The following is a 23,540-nucleotide window of genomic DNA, read 5'->3' on the forward strand; positions in this document are numbered from 1 at the left end:
CAATTTCACTCCTTGTAACTTGTAAGAGAATGTTTCTGCACCAGCTAAAATTCATTAAAAAAGAATTAATTTTTTCCAAACTTTGAAAAAAAAATGATTCATAATTTATATATATTTTTTCCAAATAACACATGAAAACACACTTTCTGATTTTTTTTTTTTGGCTAAAAATTTCTGTAACATGACGACAGAATCACAGTAAAAATTCCACAAAAAGAAACATGAATATTAGAAAAATAAGATATAAAAGGAAAAAGAAGAAAGGGAAAGAAAGAGAAAGAGGGGCCGACAAGTATGAAGTGAGGAAAATCTGATCCAAAACGAAGAAGAGATTCGGGAGACTAATCAAACCTTTACTTGGGTGGTTAGTGGACACAAAATTGGACCTCCTTTTACCTTTATTTTATTCCCTTTGAACCAAGTGCTTGTCAACGTCTCTATTCCTGATGCGTGCAAAGCATGAGTGCACCTGCACCCTCCTCTACATTTCCCCCACATCTCATGGAAGTACTATTTCCACTCACCCCTCATTTATTCGCCCTTTTTTTCCCCTATAATTTGTCAAAACACCAATAATAATTCATCCACAAGTCAAATGTTTCCAACATACAAAATCTTTCCGCAATGTCGAAAAATATATACCTTTTCTTTCATGTCATATTACAAATTGGAAAAAATAATTTTCCTTTTATCAGATTTGTGTGGTCCATTGAACATGGACTGAGCCATGTTTAGCACGCGCTTTGAATGGAAGTGATGGTTAGATGATTCCACTCTTTTTATTTTTATTTTTTAACTTTGGTGAATAGGAAAAAAAAATTGAAGGATTCTAATTCCTTATTGGAGGGGATGGGGTTCTCTCTTTTGGAGAAAAATGAATTTGGGTAATTAGAAGGTGGATTGACATATGTATAAGATGAGGTTCCAGAAAGGAGTTGTCCAAGGGTTCAAATATTCACATTTATAGCATGATTTGCTTTGCTTTCAAGGAAATGAGAATCATATCTATAGGCAAAGAGCAAAACAAAAACAAAAGGCTGCCCGTGATGGGGGCACGTGGTGGGCCAAGCGCTGTTTCTTCATCGCGAAAATTCCTTCCTATTCAGCTTTTTCCTACCTATCTTCCTTTTCTTCTTTTCGATGTGGTTTCAACTTTCTATCTATGAGCTTGCTTTTGAGAAAACGTCTCCCTAACAGCACTTAATTACTAAGCAATTACCTTCCCTTCCAACCACCCTCTTTTCTTTTAACTTTTGTATTAACTCCTAATTCTTGATTTGACTCTAATTTAGTGGAGTGTTGGGTTGGATTCCTTGGTTGCTTCCGTTTTTCTTTTTCCTTTCTTTTGGAATATGTAATGATGGTAATTCTTTTTTCTAATTCTTTTTCCATATTCTTGTTGACTCTTCGTTTTTTGGCGTTTAATATCTTCACAAAATGTTTCACATGACTACACTATAGTTTTGTTAGACCAGCAAACCTATGTACCAATGTATCTAACCTAATCCAACTTAATCAGATTGAGAATTTCTAACTCATGTTTAAATAATATATGATACAAATATAAATAAATAATATATGGGTTTGAATTTTAGCAAATTATCCCGATGTTCAATCTATATCTATCCTAATATTTTCATATCTCGTCCTAACTTGTTCAAATCTTGTTTGCAACTGTCCAAATTACTTTCTTACACATGACTTGATCATGTGATTAACAGTATTTATTAGCATGGTTGGTTCTTTAAAGTAAGTTTAGTTTTTAATTCAAACTTTAAAGGAAAAATATGTAAAACCATGGAAATACATGTTAATGAGGAGGAGTGCCCTTTCTGGTTAACTAAATTTAAAGTTGATTAGCCACAGAGATTTGAAAGGAAGAGAAGAAACAGACAAATGGGTCATATGTGTCTATACCTAATGGATGTTGGATGGGACCATGACCTAACTAAAATGAATGACCTTACCCCATTTGAGTGTAACCCATTTTCCACCCATGGCCTCTTTTCCAACACACTTATCTGACCTACTTGAGGAGGGTGGGAAAGCGGAGCACATGTAGGCTCCACTCACAAATCCCCGTTTTCCAATTCCACAGCTTTTGATTTTGGGTACATCCATACCAAATTTAAAAAAATTTAGGAAGCAATAATCAATAAAGAATACTCCATAGTGTTATACAAAAAGGAAAATGAAAGTATTAATTATTGACTCCACCTACTACATGGGTTAGCTAATTGTTGGAGTGAAAGAAACGTGGAAATATGGGTAGGGGTCGGTATCAATGAGCCTAAAAAAAAGGGGAAGTACAAAATTTGGGAACCTAAAAAGGCAGATGGCCTAACTCAATCGATAATATTGAGAGGGGTGCTGGGCATGAGAGGAAGATAGACTTTGAGTTAGGGAAGATAGCAAGTCATGTCCCCACCACATGAAAGACAGATGAATTAGCTTTCCATATCTGTATTTTGTGGGTGACAACGAGGTGAGTACCAACTGGCCCATTACTTCAACTTGTCGGTATGGTCACATTCATCTTCTTTACCATTCCAATGGGTTTTTGTTGACACAAACCCCATTCCAACTTTATTTTTTTTTTATTAAACTAGTGCTTGTATTATTCATTTTTTTAAAGAAAAGGCATCTAATTAGATTCTTTCATAAATAGACAAGTATGCTATCTACTAAGAAATTTATGCCTTATGTTTATTTAAAGAAGTTTTTCCACAAAGAAATTATTATTATTATTATTTTGTTCTTATTTTTGGTAGTACAATTAGCAATCTTGTTCATAAAAAATTGCTATAGTTTCCAATTTTTTGAAAAAAATAATAAATAAATCCATTGTGCTCTAGGTGGTATCTATATGGAGATGGATAGACAATAGGGATGAAAAGAAATTATTAATTACATAATAAGCATATTTATTTCTCATAAATTTTCTGTTTTTTAATAAATTATTAATTTTTTTTTTAAGATTATGGGTATTAAACTTAAATGCTCTATCAAGGTGGAAATAATTAGTCTTGAAAGGAAAATTATGTTTAGGAGAGTATGGGAGGAATTTTATTTATTTTTTTAATTGCCTTTGGAAACTTATCAAAATAAAATTTTCTCAAAATTAATTTTAGAAAAAGAGACTCTCTCCCATGTTTTAATATATTGATAATGAAGAAAAGGAATTGAGTCTCAACCTTCGAGATAATGTAAAAAGAAACCATTTTGATAACCTTTATTGAAGAGAATGTTATAAATTTTAAATATTTATTCTTATTTGATTTTTGGATATATTGTTAAGAGGTTTATTTATTTATAAGAGTTTTATTTTTATTTATGTAAAGATAGAGAATGTGTTGCAAACAATATTATGAATGAGACAATAAACGTATGCACATCTAGAAAATTGTGGATTTGAATGGAGAGGTAAAGGTTTCGTGGGTTTAGTGCAATTGAAAATTTGGAGAAAACTAAAGATAAGGGAAAGATTGGAACTTTGACCAACCCTTTACCTCAATTTTTTTTTTAAATTTTTATAATTTTTTTTTTGTTTAGTGTAACATAAGTTTACTTTGGTCTATGGTGATCCATTGACTTTTTGCCAAATGGAAATTTTGTCTCAACAGAGCCTATTTTTTTAAGGTGAAATTTCCCAAAAATATTATGAGATTTGGCTTTGCATATTATTGAGACTTTGAATTCTATATTGGATGAGAATATTTTTTTTCCCTTCTACAAAAAGAATGATTTTAACACTAGAAAGTATAAATGCATTGTATTTAAGAATGATCGATCCAATCCTTTCCATTATTGAGCGTACCAACTTTAATTTTTTAGATTATTCGTATTGAAAAGATCTTGACTGATGCCTTCAAGTGGTTGGAAAATGGATGAGTAGATTTGTCGAATCAATTATAATTTTAAGCTAAAGTTTGAGGGATTAAGGGTGAGGACATAATTGAGAGAATATTGTACGTGTAATCAACTCATTGAAGTGGTGGCTAATAGACAATTACATCATACAATTATCACCACAGTATGTATAGCTTTAGAGATGATGGTATGTTAAAGTGTAAATCATGGGTTCCTCCAACTTGAAACCGGAGAACCGAAGAATAAATTGTTTCCACTCTTATAATAATGAAAACTTAAAACCCGAATATCACCAGGAATAAGAAGTAAGAATGAACATTTTAGTTATGTTCAAAAAATTATTTTTAAAAATATGTTTTTATTCCTTAGATGAAAGAATGGAGAAACACATTTATCAACTAAAAATAGAATTTTTTAGAAAATATATTTTAGTTATTTTCGTTTGTTTTCTAAAAACCGTTTTAAAAATTAACTTTGTAAATATATATAATAATTAAAAATAAAACACTATATGTAAAAGTTATTTTTAAAATATGTTTAAAAACATAAAAAACAATTTTAAAAATTTTAAGTTCCAAAATAGACATTTATTTTACGAAACACCAAATAATAGTTTTTAAAAGTTGTTTTTAGAACTGTTTTTGAAAACACTTTTTTTATTTATTCTCTCATTATTTAAGTAATTCAAATGAGGATGAAAATGAAATTAAAAAATATATATCCAATCTATATGTCGGATTTCAATTGATATGTATTTTGATTCCTTTTGTACAATAAATGATATAAGACAAGTTAAAATTATTATTTTACCGCTTTATTTTATTATGTTGGTATGATTCTTTATAATTAATTTTTATTTATTGACTAAATATTATTATTATTTTTAGTTGTATCGTTGTTTGGCATTTTTTTTTGTACTTGTTTTTAAAAAATTTGTTAAGTTAAAGAATAAAAAATGATTTCTTTTTTCCATTTTACGTCATTTGTTTAACAAGTTGTCTTTAAAATCATTTTTCAAAATTCAAAAAATAAAAAATAAAAAATTTATTTGAATAAATTGTTTTTAAAAATAATTTTTAAATGTAAATTCAATTTATGTAATATTTATTAAATTTAATTAAAGTCTTATTAAAAATAAAATAATATTGTAATCACAAATAAATTGAATAATATATAGTTTTTAATAAAATATGAATAAAAATACTATGAAAAAATCATAAATTGTATTTTTTTTTATAAATGTTATAAAAATATGGAATTAACATTATCATAAAAGCATAATTGATTTATTTTTTAAAAAATAAATAAAAATAATTTTAACTAATAGTTGCTTATAATATTTTATTTAAAATTAAATTAAAAATAGATAAAGTTTAGTTCCTTAATATATAACGAGTCAAGTTTTTTATTATATGCACACATTTAATAATCAATTATAAAATAACATTTTAAATTAATTTTTTAAAATATAAGATTAATTATATTTTACTTAATTTAGTATTTAATAGTGTGAGAAAATTTAAAAATTATAGCTGTATGAATAGGAGAAAATGTAAACTCATGAGTCTTACATTATTAGTTTTGGTCTCTTATTTATTTATTTATTTATTTATTATAGTAATTAGATTTATTTTTAGTCTAAATGAGAAACAATGACTCATAATATATGTGTGTCAAAAAAAAATTATCAAAGTTATTTAAATTGAATTTAGTTTATAACTTTTTAATGTTGATTTTATCAAATATGAATTTTATATGTTTATAATACGAGTCTAATCGGTTTGGAATCTATTTGCTTAATAAAAAGTTTTTGGAGATTAGGATTATCAAATTAACATAAACAAATAAAAAAAAACAAAATATTTATTTTTATTATCCATTCCCATTCGCATGTACCAAATATAAATTGAATTTAGTTTATAACTTTTTAATGTTGATTTTATCGGATATGAATTTTATATGTTTATAATGCGAGTCTAATCGGTTTGGAATCTATTTGCTTAATAAAAAGTTTTTGGAGATTAGGATTATCAAATTAACATAAATAAATAAATAAAAACAAAATATTTATTTTTATTATCCATTCCCATTCCCATGTACCAAATATAACCAAAGGATATTTGGGGACTAGTCCAAAGGTTTGTTTACTTAATCTCTTGGGAATGGAAAGAAAGAGAATCATTCCCTATGTTTCATTTACGTTGTTTAATTGTCATCCAAATTTTTTTCAAAAAAGAGAGGTACAGGTAAAAAGAGAGAACATATTCTTTAGAGGTATGACTCATGCGTTTCTTTCCTTTACTTCATAGGAAACCGATTCCGATTCGCGGGTTCTTTTTTAGTTGGACAATAATGCCCTTATCATAAAAATTAAATACTAAATATATAAATATTGTGATAATATTTATATATTGAAATATTTAAAAATACAAATTTACAACTAAAATTATAACATTTAAATATTTAAAATTATACAAAGAATTTAAAAATATTTTAAAACATTAGAAAAATACTGATTACAATCGTAAATCTAAAAAGAAACACATAAGAGTATAATAAAAATTAAATAAAAAAATATCTTTTTTAGAATAGTTTTTTGTTTTCCAAAAAAAAAAAAACATAAAATTAATTTTTAAAATTTAAAAATAGAATAACAAGTTTTTAAAAAATAATTTAATTATTTTATATTATTTTCACTTATTTTTAGAGGAATATTTTTAAGAAATAATTATATAATAATATAAAGTAATTAAAAATAAAATAATATATATAAAATTTATTTTTAAAATATATTTAAAAATATTAAAAATAGATTAAAAACATTTTAGATTTTTAAACAAGCTTTTATTCTATTAAAAATCGTTTTTAAAAACTATTTTTGAAAACATATCTCTAGGAGGCAGGAACATGAAAAACATGGGTCATTTTGTGATTCCTTGAAAATAAATTCGAGAGGCCTGGAGATGTGCTGTAGCCTGTAGGTCTGTGATTCTTATTCTCTTTGCTATTATTAGACCCATCTAGTCTCGGCCTAGATCTGTACCCGTCTTAGCCCATTCCATTGTATAGTGCGTTGTCCCATTGGGTTTACCCCAGAATACCTTGCTTAGCCCATCTCTAGGGACAGGGGTTGCAGGTTTTTAATAACGTTTTCACCCCAAACTGGTAAACGAAACTCTGGAAATGCTACATCTCTCCAACAATGCATATTCACATTAATTTCCTTGCTTCTTCTAGAAAGTGGTACCGCATCCATTGTAAATAAAGCCCAATAACATATTCATTTTATAAATCATTTTTCAACTTGGGAAGGAGCAGTGCTTCATGGGTCAAAACCTTTGACTAGGGCTGCATCGGTGCTCTACAATGGAACCCATGATGGATGGTCCAGTCATAGCCCATTATAAAATGGAGTCAACAGTTTAGCCCAAATAAAAATAATTCTAGAACTACGGGATTTGAGATCTCATATGGAAAAGACCGTTGAGCATGAAAAGTAAATTAAATTTATCTTTTCAAAGCACACGTAAAATATAAACACAAAACAGGTAAAAAATTTCAAATAATCATTTTTTTAATAATACTTTTTAAAAATAATATTTTAAAAAATCCCATAAAAAATCATTTCAAATTACTCTACTTTTCTTTTTTTGCCATTTTTTTCTCCCTTTCAAAAATAGAAAAATTGATGGCGGAATTCGAACGGCAAGAAAGAATTTTAGGCTTGGTATTCTTTGACTGGTTAGGGCGTTCAAAAGACGAAATCCTAAAATTCTGTGACTCAGAGAGAAAAATTGAAGTCCGCAATTTTCGTTATTTTCACGACACCCAAACGTGCCATAACTATAGGTTTCAACGATTATGGCAATGGCAAAGGGACAATGGAAAATGAATGACCCAACTTCACAACATTGTGAGTCGTGGCCACTGCTGTGGACAAAAGAAAGTGGATTCCCTAATTCTGCCTTTTCCCGTTTGGTGTACCTATTTGTCGGCACCGCCACCAATACATCAAAACAATGCTCTCCTCCTCTCATTAAAAAAAATGCCCATCATCTCACGATACGAATAATGTAGAAAACACATGATTAGAAAAATAATTAAACCTTTGTGCCTCCCTTCCGCAGCCTCACTTGCCTGCCTCGTCACATTATAATAATTAAAACAATTAAAAAAAAGAATAATACTCCATGTATTGGCACGTGGTTGCCATATCCCATCGGATTGCGTGATTCCTTCTTCCAATTCTTCACATTAGTACAGCCCAGATCTTCACAATGTCCTTAAACAAATCCGTGAGAACCTTACAATTGTTCACCAGCAAGATTAAACTACAGCCGTTGAATTTCAGAAACGAATAACAATCTTTTGAATTGAAGGCGATACAATAGATAATAGATACCATGGTATAAAGCGCACTTCTTTTTGGAACTTCGCAAAAATCACCAACGGTACTATGGTGAAGGAACCCCATTTTGCGGCCATGAATCAGTAACAAGTCAAATCACAGTAGTATTCTTGAAATTCGTTCGATTTCAAAGATCAACGTATGTTCTTATTTTGTGGCCATGGATCAGCAACAGGAAAATCCCAGTTCAACTGATCGTAAGATGAAATGATCTTAATACATATTCTGGTTGTTAGTTGGTGATTAGGATGTGTATAGCGACCAAATATTATACCTTTTTTGAAAGTATGACGGACAATACAATCATGTTAGGCCGCAATGGCTGACAATATAGAGTTCCTAGAAGAAATCGGATTGAAATTGGATCAGCTCTCAGTCTGACGGAATTGGGTCAGGTCCTAGAAAGAAACTACTGATAAAACTGATTAACATCAACTCACGATAATGGAAGACATCCTATATTCAAGGACCATAACCCATAAGGTCATCTTCCTGTGACTACCGTACATGTTTAGAGTGTCTACTGGTTCCTGATCGTCTAAACGGAACTGTCTTCCGTTTCAGGACCCACGTTAAGATCTAAACCCTTGTTCTCTTCCACGCCCTCCTCCTTTTTCTTCTTTCCAATTTTAACGTCGTTAGCTTCGACCTGGAAATCTTCCCTTTCAAACGACGGCTTCCATCTTTTGGCTGCCATCCCTGGGCCGTTACTGTTCTCGAAGTACTTTACTGCAACGTGTATCCTTCGGAGTATAGCGAAGAACTCCTCAACCTCTTCCTCGGTCACCTCCTTCTCTGTCGTCACGTTAATGTTGCCATCCTCCGGTTGTTTCCTCTTTCCCGACTCCATAATCCCCGGGAACACAGATGACTCTAAGCAAGGTCGACGTGGTAGTCGTGCGTGTTGAAACTTAAAAGTGGAGATGCGACCTTTGGAGAGGGCTGTGGGTGGATTCGGGCGAAGGCGTGTTTTATGGTTGGGAAGATGGTCCAGAGATGATGTCAGATGAACTCAGAGTCTCGCGTCATGGCAGCGGCGATGGAGTGACGTCTGGGACATGAAGCTGCCTATTTGAATGATATTTTCTTTCTGTGGTCAATTCCATCCCCGTCCGAATGCATCTGCTTTTTGAATTGTTCAAAGTTCAAACTCAGTAGTTTGTTCAATCTGCATTTTCACGTGACCCCCATTTCCCGCCGCTTAGCTATTTTTCTATTTTGTTAAAAATTGATTTTCTTCGATAAATCTAATAATTAATTGGATTATTTGCTTAAAAGGTTGAAAATCTAATTTTAAAATTTTAACCTTTTATTTTTTTGTCATATTTGGAATAAGATACTTTCCTTGTTTTCTTATAAAATTAATTTTGTCCGTACCATATAAAAATATTTTAAATTATTAAGGATATTTATATATAAAAAAATATTCTTAAAAAAAACATTAAAAATATTAAAATCATAAATATGAGAATTATTCTTTTTAATCAATTAATTTCATTAATAAGTATATTTAAACTTACTTCTTTTTTAAAATATTAAATATTATAATAAAAAATATTATCTTATAAACAATATGGACACATTTTGTTAAATCTTATATTCTTTTTTGTTAAATACGATGTAAATATAATATTTGGAAATAGGTAAAAAAAAAAGTATTTGATTAAAAGAATCATTAAAAAATCAATTTTGAAAATTTAATTTTCATTCATTTTAGCCTTATATAGAAAAAAATGTCCTTATTCTTTTATAAAAATATTTTTTATTTATTTTAAAATATACATATAAATATTTAAAATAATAAAATATATTTATATATAAAAAATGGTCTATTCTTTAAACAAAAACATAAAAGAATAAGGTTATGTTTGATAATATTTTTTTAAAATAAATTTTTAAAACTATTATGTGATTTTTTATAATAAAGTATGTTTATAAAACTAAAATATTTTTTAGTTTCTTTAATATTTTAAAAATAATTTTTATATATAATATTTTATTTAATTCTTTATTAAAATAGTTTTTAAAAAATTAAAAAGAATTTTAAAATATTTTACATCTTATTTTCTGTTTTTAAAAATAAAAAATAAAATTTAATTATTAAACCGTATTTTAATTATTCACAAATTTTAAAATTATTTCACCTTTTTAACTGATTATTCCCCTCTTGCTCCCTCGTGAACGGCTACAAAGAATGACCACCGAAGCCTCTCGATATTTAAATGGACAAGAGATTGCCACGTTTATAGTTCCAACAGGGCACACGTGGCGAATAATAGAAATCCAGCACAGGGAAGGAGAAGGGTCGGTTTAGACAGGTGGTGCCATCAGGGTGAGGGTGACTGCGGTGGCTTGAGTCCGTTCTTGTGGTCCTATCTTACCAAACCTGCTGACTTCTATTATTCGCACGAGGCTGGAGGTCGGTCATTCCGAGATTTGTATCAAAATAATTTATTTAAAAAAAAACCAGATCTCAAATAATTCTTAAATCTTTTCTATACATGGATGATTATTGAGAGAAAATTTTAATCATTCTTACTATGTTGTGTTTTTTTTTTTTTTCTTTCTTTTTAGATTTTTTGTAAAGGTCAAAAAAAGAGTTTGGTGGGAATGAAAAGATTCTTTTTATAACCACTCTCCATGTAAAGGGACAATGAAAAAATATTTTTTACTATAGATGTACGAGTTTTGTTGACTTTTGGATATACAAAGATAAAAATTGTGTCAAAATAATTTATTTTTAAAAAACTCATATCTTAAATAATTCTTAATCTTTCATGGATGATTATTGAGAAAAAATTTTAATCATTTTTACCATGTGTTTTTGAGTTTTGTGAAGAATTGTAGGTTATTGAAGTTGTTTTTTTTTAAAAAAAGGTTTCTTGTAAAGGTCAAGAAAGAGTTTGATGGAAATAAAAAGATTCCTTTTTATAGTCATTCTTAGTGTGAAGGGGCATGAAAAAATATATTTTATTAAAAATGTACGAGTTTTGTTGACTTTTGAACATACAAAGACAAGAGCATTTGAATTCATCTTTTTAGGCAAGGTAATTCGTCAAATTATCTTGCAAGTTTGGAGATCATCCTTATTTGAGGTCATCTTTTTTTAAAAACCTTATTTTATGATGAGATTAGTTTTTTTTTTTTTTTAATTCATATTTTTAGACACGGGTAAGTCGTCAAATTATCTTACAAGTTTGGAGGTCATCCTTATTTTAGGTCATCTCTTTTTAAGAACCTTATTTTTATGATGAGATGAGTTTTATTTTTTATTTTTTTTTACCTATGTTTGCCTTTTAAAAATGACTAATGTTTCATATATGTGTAAATTAATTGCATTTTCAACTCGTGTTATTCATGATAGGGGTGCACTAAAGGCAGTCATAGATTTTTATAATAGTGGTATTTTCTTGACATAATTAAAGTAAGTCTGCCTTTTTTTTTTCTAAGGGAAAAAACTTATCACATTTTAAATGTAGAATGCAAAATTTTAAGTAAATCATATTGTTTCCACTAAGTTCTCAAGCAAAAACTCATTATGAGGCCTCACAATTTCCTCTCAAGCCTACATCATACATAATAATGTTGATGGGATCTATAGGAAGGTGCATCAATTTTTCACTTGATCATTCTCATACAATGAAGTTAATGGATCAAAGAACAAATTTACATAAGATAATGAAGTTTTTGAGAACTAATATACCATTTAGCTTCAAGGGCCACTTTTTATTTCTATACTTCATCAAATTTATTCGACAAGTAACAGAGTTGAGAAATTGTGCGGGTAAAGAGGATGACACACCCCTTGAAAGTAGAATGACCCAAATTCATTGGTTAGTTGAAAGTTGCCATTTCAATTTTTGACTTTATATCAATCTTGATTTGACAAGTTTCAATTTGGTTTTGACATCTCAAATGGAATTACACGTGTTATAAAAAATAAAAAATAATATGTTTTTAAATATATTTAAAACTTATTTAATAATAATTTAAAATAACGTTTTTAATATTTTTAATACATTAAAAATATTATAAACATTTTTAAAACCACTTTCAAACTAACTTTTATAATAATTATAAAAATTTAATATATTAAAAAGAGATTTAATTGTTGATGATGAAATGGAATTAAAATTTTGTTGGTGGATTATGTTTAAAATTAGTTTTCATCCTTAAATATAGAGATATATTATTTTAAAACATATTTCATGATTTTTTTTATAATTTTTTTTTGAGAGATTATCTAAAAATATGATTTTTTTAAATAACATATTTTTATTATTTTCATTAATTTTTTTTTATCGATATTTAAAAAAATGTTTATGAATAAAATAAAATACATTTTAAAACAATATTTTAAAAACCATGAAAAATAAATACATCATAACAAAATTCCTATTTTTGGAAGCGCTTTCAAAAACGTTATCACATAATACATTCTTTAATATTATTATTTTTCTCTCATTTTCAGGCTGTTCGAGCCTATCATTTTGCGATTTATATCAGAGTTCAGACCGAGTCATTGTATCAATGACTCGACTCGGCTGTGGGCGAGATGGTGATGGGCGGAAATTACGTGAAGATGGAGAACAATGAAGAGAAAAAGAAGAAATAGTAGATAATAATAATAATTAATTAAACCACAATACATGAAACTCAGCTCGATCCTGAATCTCTCTGACATGGGATGCGCTGATTAATCTGGTGGTCGGTGGGTAAAGTAAATTAGATGAAATCCATCCGAACGGCGTCCTCGTCGAAACCCGGGTTCACGTTCAAATCGAAACCCACGTTCTCTTCCACATCTTCTATCCTCTTCAATTTTTCACCACCTGCGCCCTTAACTTCCTCCAAAATTTCTTTTTCCAGACCTTGCCTCCATTTAGAACCCTTCACCGGCGACCTCCGACCATCGCCCGTACCCTTCTCGAAGTAAGTAACGGCGGCGTGTATTCGCCGGAGAATGGCATAGAACTCCTCCACCTCATCGTCGTTCACCGCCGTCTCGCCTGGATCCAGGTCTCTTGCCTTCTTAGGCGTTGGCCCTGAAACGATGTCGTTTTCCTTGTTCTTTCTTTTCTCCGCTTCCATTTCTTTGCTCTGACCCCTTCAACCCTTACTTCGAATATTTATAAAAGTTGTTGCTTACACCGAGTATAATGAACTTTAGAGGCTCTCCGTTGGCGCGCTCGTGACCGAAGCGTCCATCACCGATTCCGAAATGGACCCATTCTTCGATATTGCATTGCTACGTGGCTTCTTTCAATCGGGCCGTCTTGAAGTTTTATTTTATGGTGCGGTGAGACTTATTTGACCATTAGATTTTTTTTTTAATAGACAGACCTCGGATGACGTGCTGAATATCGTACACAGTGACGTGAGGAGGCCATTTGTCAAATGACGTGTGGTTGTGTGTGGCTTCCGTGGCGTATGAGGTGATTCTCGTCCAAGAGAAAGCATCGGAGTGGGGTCCAGCTATTCTCCCTGCAACTGCAGCTGAGTTTACTCGCCCTTTTCCCCTTCACCGGCCGTCCATTGGTCTGCCAGTAAATATTTCAAAATGATAATAAAAAATAAAAAGGATCTATTCACTACTTTAATTTTAATTTTTGAAAATAAAAGTAAACTTAACCTTTAAAAAAACATTTTTCGTCCGTAAAATTTTGGATGCATTTGATTGGCTGGGATAGGCATGGGATATTGGTAAAATATCAATTTTCTATTTTGATATTTATTTTAGTTTTTTGTTTTCAAAGAAAAAGAATGATACACACCGTGTCGGTGGAAAGATCCTACGAACCAAATATTATTTCGAAGCCACGGTCAAAGTGTGACCAGGGCAGAGACTCGCGCAGTCAAAAGTCGCTCAAGCCTATACTCTGGGCCCAAGTCCATGTTTACCATCCGAATTTGGGCCTGAGCTGGAGATGGCCCAACTCCCAGTCCGTTGTTAGTGATGGGCTATCCGGACTCCCACTCCTTCAATTTGACACCGTAAGTTTAGGGGCTTGTGCCAAAATTCAAATCTGGGTCCTACACATTCGATTTGATAACCAGACTCTTGTCTTTTGTTCGGCGTCGTAACAATTTTAATACCCTAAAAACTATCAAAAGATCCTAAATTATTCAAAGGCAATCGCTAAAATATTTCCTCCTTTTTTTATTATCTATAAACTGACTTCTTTAGGTTAAAAGGTGAAATCTTTAGGTTGTTATTATTATTTTAATGTTGACTTAAATAACCAAGTCAAAGAAAAATTGATGGAATAAGGAACGGTTCCACATCTACAGAGTCTACGGGTTTTGATCTACGATTTCAAACAACTCGCTTTGGGCTTTGGAGTCTTGTCATTTTTGGGGCATTACGAGTAAAGAGCCCAGTCCAAACTCAACTTTGGGCCTAAAACTAGCTGGAGCTTTTACAGCCCAAAAAACCTTGGGAAGAAGAAAACAGATGTGAACAAAACTTAATGCCGGGTACCTTTGGTTTGGATGGGCGTGACATTATATTATCATCATTCGCCATAAAAATCATACAATTTCTGTCTGTATTATATTTGATTTTCTGAATGGGAGAAGGGAAGATAACAAAGGCATATATAATTCTTGTCTCACTGATTTACACACAGAGGTGGAATATGAACTCTGTGGCAAAAATTAAGAACAAGGGTGAAAAGGACTAGAAAGAGACGTATCAGTAATTAAATAATGTGAGGAGACACAACATACAACATCTAAAGCCCCCTGACCAATTTTAATCCTCTAAAATATTCAACAGGCCAACCTAAAAAATAAACCCTTGATTTTTGTGGTATAGGCCTCAGGAAAATTTGGGACCATTATCGTCATTCGTTCTTGCTTTTGTGCAATTAAATGCGAATGGGTTAACTAGCCATGGGACCATTTTCCATATATGTCCACAAAAGCTCTGCCTCTTTGGATTTCACATGGGCATTGTGAAAATGGTCTTGATAGAGATAAGGTTTTTGGTTCTAGCGATGCCTAATCCTCCTTGATTTGGTCACGATTTCCACATAAAATTTTAATTTGATCTGACATCAAGTTTGTTTAAAGACAACATTAGACATTAATTTGTATTATGCTAAGTGATTCGAAATGTATATGTTTGTACATGTAAAATACGTTAACAAAGGAAGTTAAAAAATGTCAAGGTACAAAATAAATATAAGTTAAATTACAAATAAATAAGACTATTTTTATAGTATTGTTTGTTTGTTTGTTCTTGGTCATTAATTTCCTACCGGCCTCCCCATTTGTTAGATGGATAATAAACCATACCTACAAGCACATCAAGAGGTATGAGGGAAGGGCCCGAGTCCACTCATTAATTAATCTGTACGCCCATTTCCATGTGGCCTCACTCACAAGGAAGTGGTACCGACATGCATACAATACGATAGAATACCTCAAAAAATAATATTTTTGAATAGAAAAAGATTCATTCAAAAGAATAATTTTTAGAATAATGTTTATTAAAGCGAGAACTCCATATAGTTATCCATCCATGGGAGAACTTGACAGTGCCACCCACACCACAAGGCATAACGATACATTATCCAATGAGCTGACGCGGAGACACAAACAGGAATCTGGTATAGACTAGGGACAAAATCTTGTGTCACTGACTTGGCAGTGTTCGCCACAGCCACAGGATAACTTTACGAAATTACTAGGTTAATTTTTGTCAAATGTCCATAATTTACCACATTATATTTCACAATCAACCTTGGAGTATACAATATTGATCGGTCCATGTGCCGTGCCCATGCACTTAGAATAATACCGGGTAATAAGCATGATTCTCGCTGGCGTCTTAGACTGAGTATGTTTCATGTCTTGCTTCCACCGCTTCGGGGGGATGTTTTTTCTTTTAAACTGGTATTTTCAGATACCGAAGGAATAAATTTAATTTGGGGAGAACCACGATGCACGTCGCTTTATTTTAAGGTTGTGCATGATTTTTAAATTCGGATCGTGTGCAGGTGATTCCCGGACTGATGAGGTTCCAAATAAGATTGAATTTCTATATAAATTAGGTTGAGACAACTGGGCGCTTAAGGAATTTATTGGCGAGTTCAACTAATTCTTGCAAATAAGTGCATGACAGCAGCAGACGGGGATAAGGTTGGGCAGCTTGGCTCTTTGTCCGTTCGGTTAAAATTATTGCGTTGACACTTTACATCTGCATTCACACTCTCCATTCCGATGGTAGCTTGTTGGCATTCAAGACCATTTTGAGCTAGACGTTTCGGTGTTGCTTGATAATTATTTTCTAATATTTTTTAAAAAATAAAAATATGTTTTAAAACAACCCAATTTTTTTTAATGTTTTTAAATATATTACAAAAATAATTTTATGTACGATATTTTTATTTTTATGCATTTTATATTTATGTGTGTATAATTATTTTTTAAAATAATTCTATTAAAAATAATTAAAAGATTTTATCCGAAAATTTCATGTTTTATGTTTTGTTATTATGAAATATATATGTATTTTTTTTTAAAAAGAAAAATTATTCTAAAAAATAGTTAGAGATCAAATCCTTAGTTGATACTTGACATAAGAAATTTAAAAAAAAATTAAGAATATATATAAATTTGATTAACTTGTTTTAATTTTTCCATATAAAAATAAATAATTTAAAAATATATAAATTTCTAATAAAAAATTATTTTTTATATTAATATTTTTCTGAAACCAAACGTGACATTTATTTTTTATTTTTAATAAAAAATAATGTATAGCACAATGGTCCATAATAGGTTTTACAATGCACACCTCCCAACTCTTGCTTCAACCAGTGTCCAAGGATTTTTAAACGGCAGGGATTTGTCATTTAGGTAAATGAAGTATTAGTACTTCGAAGATGTCTTTACATATGTTTCAAAATGTTATCTTATGTTGCTTCCTTCAAGATTTAATACTCAAATGCCTTCTATTTTCCTAGAGATTATACTACAGCTAGAAAATTGATAAATCAATCGAAAAAATCAATTGTTTCCATGTAATTATTTCCTCATTTAAAAAAACATTTCATTATTAATTTTAATTTAAATATGTTAATTATATTAAATTAAATATAATTTATGAATAAACTAATATTATAAATTTTTATTTATTATATGCATGATCTCAAAGGGGATGGGCTTAGTAGTACCCAAACATGATGGATTTTGAAAGAAAAAAAACCTCAAAATCAAACCTAACCCATTATGCCTATTTTTTCCTTTCGGTTTTTGACCTTTTTTGATAATTTGAGGGTAGGTAAAGAAATGCAAAGACAATTGCATGACATGTTTGAGTCATGTTAAGACAATTGCACGTACCATGTTTTTTCATCAATCAAAGTGCATTGAGAAAAATTAATAAATAGGAGCCTTATGTTCAAAGGAAAATAAAAGAAATGTGAAAATACGAATCGAATCACGTGAATCTTATTTGCGCTTGTATATTCTAAAACCTCCCTTTATATATAGCTAAGCAACTTTCTACGTATCCTGTTTTTATTGGTCATGTTCATGTTAACAGGATTGTTTTCAAGTTATTTTCTACACGAATGATTCATGTAGCTCTTCAATATAGATGCTTGGTTGTCATCTTCGTCGTGGTTACTTAAGAGTCCATTTCATACCCTACATCAAATTGCATTAATTAGACTGTATTTTTCTTTCATTTCATTAATGGGTTAGTTCAACCTAAAGAAAGCCTGCTGAGTAGTGTGGAAAATTGAGTCTCAATATTTCAACCCCTTTCCCACGGTCCCACCCAACCCACAACTGGTCTTTGGTAGTTTTATGGAAGGCCTGTGGTGTATTATTTTCACTTATTTTAACTTTTTATACAAAGATTAAAAGTTTTAAAAATACATAGAATTAATTTTAGTTATATTTATTTTTTATAACCAAACATGAAAATTATTTTTTTAACATTTTTTTTTATCATTTCTTGTACTTTCTTGGAATCAAACATGGTGTTAACAAATTTATATTTAAATGAAAATGACATAAGAAAAGTTGGTTAAGAATAAGATAAAAAACCATTACCCGTTATTTATCCTATTTCATTTGATAACTTATTTCAATTCATTCTTATAAACTTTTAATAATTCAATGAGTAAGGGGTATTTAGTGAATCAACTTAATAAATTAAAGTGACTTAATAACTTAATTTAAATCATTAAATAAATTAAATATGTTTAGCAAAATAATTTAATAGTATGACCTAAAATAAAAAAAGATTTTAAATAATAAATAAAAATAATTAACTTATTCTTAAGATTATATTTTTATTTTACTTTTTTTTTTTTATCATTATTTACCCTAATTACCTCTATGATATTATTTGCTATTTGCTATTACTTGACCTCATTTGTTCTAATTATAATTTATAAGGATATATATGTCAATTTGATAATTTAAAATAATTTTTAACTTAATTTTATTAAACAATTTTAATGTTTAAAGTAATAAGTTTTAAGTCAATAATTTAAATATAATTTAATTTAAAATCATCTTAAGTCATTAAATAATAAGTATTAAGTTTTACCTAACATCCTCTGAATATAAAATACAAATATCTTATAAACAACAAAATTGATAAAACTTGGTGGAAAATAACATTAATTTTAATGGGCGGCTTTGGTTAGACATGATTCTATGTAATAAATATGTTCTGTTTTTGTTCAACATCTCACCTACTTTGTTTAATGGTATTAAAATGATTCATTTATGATTCAATTTCTTTATCATCTATTAATCTATATAAATTTATATATTTAAATACTATGAAAATAAAACTATTTTTTACTTATAAATATTGTAGTTAAAAATAAATAAATAAATAATTTAACAAGTTAAATTAACACTTTTAATGTTTTAAATTATAAAGAATAAAAATATTTAATAATTAAAATTTTAGATAAATTTCAAAAAAAGTTGGTTTTGACTCGCTAATATGAAAATATATAGAGAAAAAAACCATAAATTTTTTACACCAGTATTATCTTCATTTATTTAAAAATAATTTAAAATACATACACTTTTTAATTAATTATATAATTATTACCTAAAATATCTCTTGATCCAAAAGTTAAGTTTTGATCCATATAAGTTCACAATTCAAACCAAAGATCCAGAAAAAGTGTGAAAATTGAGAAGAAGGATATGAATTTGTTATTTTTTCGGAAATGGCATTTGTTGATTATGAAAAAAAAAATATAAAAATATTAATTTAAATTTTATTCATTTTTTAAACCTTAATAAAATTCAATATAATTTAGTGATTTGAAAAAAAAAATACACCATTTTCCAAAAAAATAAAAATAAATTATTATTATTATTATTATTTAAAAATCAAACATATTGGAAAGTATATATTTTTAAAATTGTGTATATAAAAAATAACTAAAAATATGCCAAATTTATTTTTTTTAAATGATATATTTTTAGAATATATTTAAAAAATATAGTTTTCTAAAAATAATAATTTTTCATAATAATTATTAAAAAAATATTTAAGATAAAAAAGTTTGTCAAACATTGTGATAGAAAATAGTTTTGAAGGGTATATTAATATTGTGAAACCAATGTTTAGTTAATCTTAATTTTGATGATAACAAAATAAGGTTTAGAACTAATGATTATATTTCAAGTGTGATTAGGCAAGATGATTTCCAAATTGGCAATTACAAAGACAAATCAAGCCAAAAAGAAATCATAAAGAAGAAGACAACCTCAAAGAGAAGTGTTTTTTCAAAATCCAAGCTTCATAAGATCTCTTTGTAAGGTTGTTGGTACACTAGGATTTTCATGCATTACATTCTTTACTTATGCATCAAAATCATCAAAGAGTTATTTTGTTTTAAATATTTTAAGAATTGGATGATTTCATATTTTCAACTAAAACCTTGTGTTAAATGTCTTTCAAACTTGTTTTAAAAGATTTTAAGTTGAAAAAGTTGATTGTTGAACCAAAAAATGGCTCAACTGGTTGAACCGGGTGAGGAACTGGTCGACCACAAGCTCAACAAGTCGAGGTTCAGGTCGACCCCCAACTCAACCGGTCGAGGGTGCAAAAAACTTTTTCTTTTTTCTAGAACGGTTGTTCAACCGATCAAGGTTGAACCTCAATCGGTTGAGGTCCGGTTGAAGCCCAACAGTCACCTGCCAAACATTAAATGCTAATGGCTAGTCAACCAGTCGACCCCTAGCTTGACCGGTCGAAGCCCCAAACGACTTAGTTTGGCTTTTCTCTTCTATAAAAATGCTCCAATCTTCATTGTTTAAAGAGTTTAACCTTCCTAAACCTTTCTTGAATATATTTGAGCCTTGGAATAGTGTTTTTTAGTACACCATTGTTCTAAAATTTGCATATTTTTAGTGCACCATTCAATCCTAGTTTTCTTGTATCATTTGAGCTTAAAGTTCTTATACTAGGATTTTTGTGAGATCATTTATTTGTAAACCTTTGAGAGGAAGTTTCTCAAGAGTGTGGTATCTCTTGAGAAGTGTAAAGGGTGCTTGGAGCCAAAAGTTCAAGAGGGTGAATTAGAACCATAATCCAATTGTATTGCTTGAAAGCTTGGTTTGGAAGCCTTGAATTAGTGAATCTCAAGTTTGGGATTGAAGTTAGAGGAGAGTGGATGTAGGTCGGGTTGCATCGAACCACTATAAACTCTTGTGTTTGCATTCTCTATTCCCTACTCTTTAATTTATATGCAATTGTCTTTATATTTCTTATTATATACTAGCATATAATTATCTCTTACACACATAGTTTAAATTTACAAAAAGTGACCATCATCCTATTCACCCCCCTTTAGGGTGATTACCATAGGTTTGATTAACCTAATTTTCTAATAGATCTCTTCACATTTTATATCCTTCCCGTCAATTATGCAACTCATATGGATCAAAGCTTAATTTTTAGGTCTAATTGTGTCCAAAACACAATTGTTTCTTATTATTATTATAGTTTTTTTTTTCTCCCAAAAAAAACACTCTATAAAAAAGTATATTACCTTTTAATTGTATATCTTGAATTGAAGGTAAAACCAAAAACAAAAAAATGTCCCAAATAACTACAATATTTGAAATTAACTTCAACTTATCCTAAGGACAAAAATCCTAAAATGGTGGAAAAAAACCATAATCCTTATTCTCAACAAAACTCAAACTCATTTACAATCTACTAAGTTTCACTATTTCTAATGTCCACGTTCTTTAAGCTATCTCACCTTTGCTATGGGATACTTGTTTATGGAGGAAAAAAAAAAGTTTTTAACTATTCCTCATGTTTGTTGAGAGAGAGAAAAAAAAGAAATCTCAGATAATAATATGATACTACTACTACTATTACTAGTATTACTAATGATAATAATAAACATACCTAAAAGGAATAGAAACATATATGAGGAGGAGTTTAGTTGTCAATTGATGTTAATGACTTATTAAAAATGGATATTTTAGGGAATAATTGGCCATGAATGAAAGCTCTGATACCATGTAGAGAAAGTAACGGAGATAAGAAAGATATCATAAGCTAAAAAAATAAAGTGAGATAAATATTTTCTTTTTTTGTTTTATTTTAATATATAGTAAACCTAACTAACAAATTCTCTAACAAAAGAAAATCAATGAGTTGTACCTTTTGTAACCATATAAAAGAGAATAATTATATAACTTATTAAAAATATACATGTGTTTTAAATTATTTTTAAATAGTTAAAGTTAATATTAATTTAAAATTTTGAGGGTTTTTTCTCATATATTTTCATATTAATGAATCAAAACCCATTTTTCTCAATTTCTAAACCACTATAGAATCAAAAGTTTAATTTATATTATATCTTACAAACATGTTATAATTAAAATTTAAACAACTAAATTCATTGAAATTAAAGCTTCAAAATAATTTAAAATTATTTTTAAAATAATATTTTATAAATTTAAATATATATTAAATGAATTATAATATTGTCAGCAATTTAACCACATAATGTAATTTTTTTTTTAAATTCAAAATAATTGTATATGTTTTATTTCAATTTTTATTATGTTGTATACATATGTCTTACCATATTCTATTTAACCAAACTAATTTACTTGTAATAAGACACGGAATAAAACAATATTAATAAATATAAAAGTTATTATATGATTAAAATTTAATTAAATGAAGCATTAGGTCCTTTTATATAACTAGATATCCTTGGAATTAGGAAAGCAAGATCCAAAAGCATCCCAATTACCATTTTTTCTTTCCCATTACGAAACAAACATGCTTTCGAAAAACACAATAGGATAAGATTAAAAAGCCAGGGATTCCAGGAGAGGAAATGTCGATTTTCCGTCAATGCGGAGTCACGAGGCAATACAATAACAGAGACAATCACGCATTTGGATTCTCCCAATCTTCCAGTCTCCACAAATTTATTAATCGTTCTCCCAAACAGAGTCTTCAGTGGGACCCTAATTTGCGCCACGTAGGCACGTACCCTTCTTGGAAATATGGTTAATTGTTATGTTTTACCTAATGTAAAAATAATATTTTAATTAGTATTAATATAGAAAAAGAAAAAGAAAAAGAAAGGAAAAAGGCAACATATTTTAGGTTAAAAGTAACGGTTAGAGGCCCAGCGTGGGACCGGAGCACATGCGAAAAATACATGGACCCTGAAATATGTCTCGTGGATTGGACCCTATCAACAATAACCATACAAAATTTTACTACTACTAGTCCAACGGTTGGATAATGGTTAATACCGGTTCGATCAGATGATATCATTTCGATTCAAAATGAAAGCCACCAAATCTTTTCATCATCGACTCATCAGTATGTTATTCTTTTGTACAGATATTGCAAATGGGGATTACATGTGTTAATCAGGATTATCTCAAGATCTCAACCGTTGGAATGGTTGAAACGGGAGGTGGGATATAATCCGCGCAAATCACGGTTTTATCTTGGTCACTTTTGTTTCGGGATGAACAAGGTCACTTTGAGGTGTCGACATCAGTTCCATTACGATGTATGCCGACACAAGATATTAAAATACGTCCTGAGGTTACGAAATGCATGATGAGATGGAAATCAACGGCGGAGAAGAAGATGAAGATTGAACTCACTGCCACGATGAATTGGGACCCACTTAGTGCGGGAAAGGCTAGATAGGAGGTGGGACCCATGGACATCATCACGTCCAGAAGACCAATTGATGATACACCTCACATGTATGGG

The 23,540-nt window shown here is 29.5% G+C and overlaps 1 protein-coding gene across 1 annotated transcript; it reads right to left on the minus strand.

The window, feature by feature from the left end:
* Positions 1-8,529: 8,529 nt before the first annotated feature.
* LOC100249140 (protein NEGATIVE REGULATOR OF RESISTANCE) lies at positions 8,530-9,409 on the minus strand. Its single transcript, XM_003631175.4, has one exon. The coding sequence runs from the start codon at positions 9,126-9,128 to the stop codon at positions 8,817-8,819; it is 312 nt and encodes a 103-aa protein (XP_003631223.1). The 5' UTR covers positions 9,129-9,409; the 3' UTR covers positions 8,530-8,816.
* Positions 9,410-23,540: the final 14,131 nt, after the last annotated feature.

Source organism: Vitis vinifera, chromosome 1 (assembly GCF_030704535.1).
Source record: "Vitis vinifera cultivar Pinot Noir 40024 chromosome 1, ASM3070453v1".
NCBI classification, from domain to species: Eukaryota; Viridiplantae; Streptophyta; class Magnoliopsida; order Vitales; family Vitaceae; genus Vitis; species Vitis vinifera.